Consider the following 1,693-nt stretch of genomic DNA (forward strand, 5'->3'; position numbering starts at 1 on the left):
CCAAACAAAGTAGTTTCGCTTTCACAATGAAACACACAGCATCTCCACAACAGCGAGAATAAAAGTTACGCCGCCTTTCTTTGCGTGAACATTTGGGTGGCGTTAAGAATATCTCTTTGGATTTGAGACTTTAGTCTTTGCAACTTTACAGATCTTCTTTATGCACCAAGAGCTTGTAACACTCCAAAGAGAGAGGAAAAATTGAAATCGCATCATATGACCCCTTTAATTTTTTTGCCATAATTTGATTTGCCAGGGAACTCCATGGGAATGGATCGCATGAACTCTGGCATGGATCGGCTTGGCGGCGGCATGGACCGCATGGGAGGACTGGACCGAATGGGAATGGATCGCATGGACCGCATGTCTGATCTGGACCGGTTGGGATCTGGCTTCGACCGAATGGGTTCAGGGCTTGACCGACTGGGGCCCAGTATGGATCGGCTGGGATCAGGCCTCGACCGCATGAGCTCCAGCGTGGACCGCATGGGTCCTGGTGGGTTCGACCGCTTGGGCCCGTCCGGCATGGATCGCATGAGCGGCGGAATGGACTTTGCCTCTCCTATGGGCATAGACCGGATGAACACAGGCCTCGACCGAATGGGTTCAAACTTCGACCGCATGGGCTCCGGTGGCATGGACCGCTTCCCCTCCTCAGGTCTCGACCGCATGGGTTCCAGCATGGACCGGATGGGCTCTGGTGGCGTTGGTGGGCAGTTTGACAGACCTGCTGATATGGATCGTGGCAATTTCGGGACTCCTTTCAGTGGGTCTGGACAAGGAGGGCCAGGGGCTGGTGGAGCCAATGCCAGGAAGGGCTGCCAGATTTTTGTCAGAAATGTAAGCATTTGATCTTAACTTCCTGTATTTTTATTTGTATTTTTTCTTCCCTCTCATTCACAAAGCAATTGTCTATTTTTGCAGCTGCCCTTTGACTTCACTTGGAAGATGTTGAAGGACACTTTCAATTCATGTGGTAAGACACTTTTCCATCAGACATCTTCAGCATTTCTTGCTCTGTTTTGTTAATCGATATGGCTTGTTTGCATTTTCTAACAGGCATTGTGCAGTATGCAGACATAAAGATGGAGAACGGCAAGTCCAAGGGCTGCGGTGTGGTGCGCTTTGACAGTCCTGAGACCGCCGAGCGAGCCTGTCGTACCATGAACGGCTACCGGCTCAGCGGGCGAGAGATTGACGTCAGGATCGACAGAAATGCATAATCGTCATCTTTGCCTACTGATTCCTTCCACTCCCTCACTATGCTTTCCAAATTATTTGTCCGTTACATAATTGTATTTGTGCCGAATGGTACTAATTTTTTTTTTTTTTAGTTTTGCCTAAGACTTTTAGAGACCAAATGGTTTTTTTTCTCCCCAATTTTTATTGTGATGCTTTCCAAGAAATTGCCTTTGTTAAAGGTTTGCTAATAAATCTCAACATTGAGAACTTAGTGGTGTTGTGTGGTGCTTTTCAGTCATGTTTGGCATTCTCTCTGCAATTTGGTGCTGCTAGTATAAAGCAGTGTTTCCCAACCGGGGTGCCGTCTGTCGAGAACAGGGGTGCCGTGTAAAAAATCCTTTTTTAATATTTTTAAAGTAAATACAGCTTTAGATTTAAAAAAAATATTTTGTAGTGTGAGCGACATTAATTTTTAAGGTTTGCTGTTTTAATCGGGTTTTGTAGTGTTCTA

The 1,693-nt window shown here is 46.4% G+C and overlaps 1 protein-coding gene across 5 annotated transcripts in view; it reads left to right on the plus strand.

Moving 5' to 3' along the window:
• LOC107728570 (heterogeneous nuclear ribonucleoprotein M-like) overlaps positions 1-1,449 on the plus strand; it is an 11,629-nt gene extending 10,180 nt beyond the window's left edge. For 4 of the 5 annotated variants that reach the window (XM_016538784.1, XM_016538785.1, XM_016538787.1 and 1 more), the window contains 3 exons: positions 701-840; positions 925-976; positions 1,060-1,449. In XM_016538784.1, coding sequence (XP_016394270.1) covers positions 701-840; positions 925-976; positions 1,060-1,223 — 356 coding nt within the window. In that variant the 3' untranslated portion in view covers positions 1,224-1,449. Of the gene's footprint in view, positions 1-298; positions 841-924; positions 977-1,059 lie in introns of all 5 variants that reach the window. The other variant, XM_016538788.1, reaches the window with a different exon arrangement.
• The last annotated feature ends 244 nt before the right edge of the window (positions 1,450-1,693 follow it).

This window comes from Sinocyclocheilus rhinocerous, unplaced genomic scaffold (genome assembly GCF_001515625.1).
Source record: "Sinocyclocheilus rhinocerous isolate Xijiao unplaced genomic scaffold, SAMN03320098_v1.1 scaffold1238, whole genome shotgun sequence".
Taxonomy (NCBI): domain Eukaryota; kingdom Metazoa; phylum Chordata; class Actinopteri; order Cypriniformes; family Cyprinidae; genus Sinocyclocheilus; species Sinocyclocheilus rhinocerous.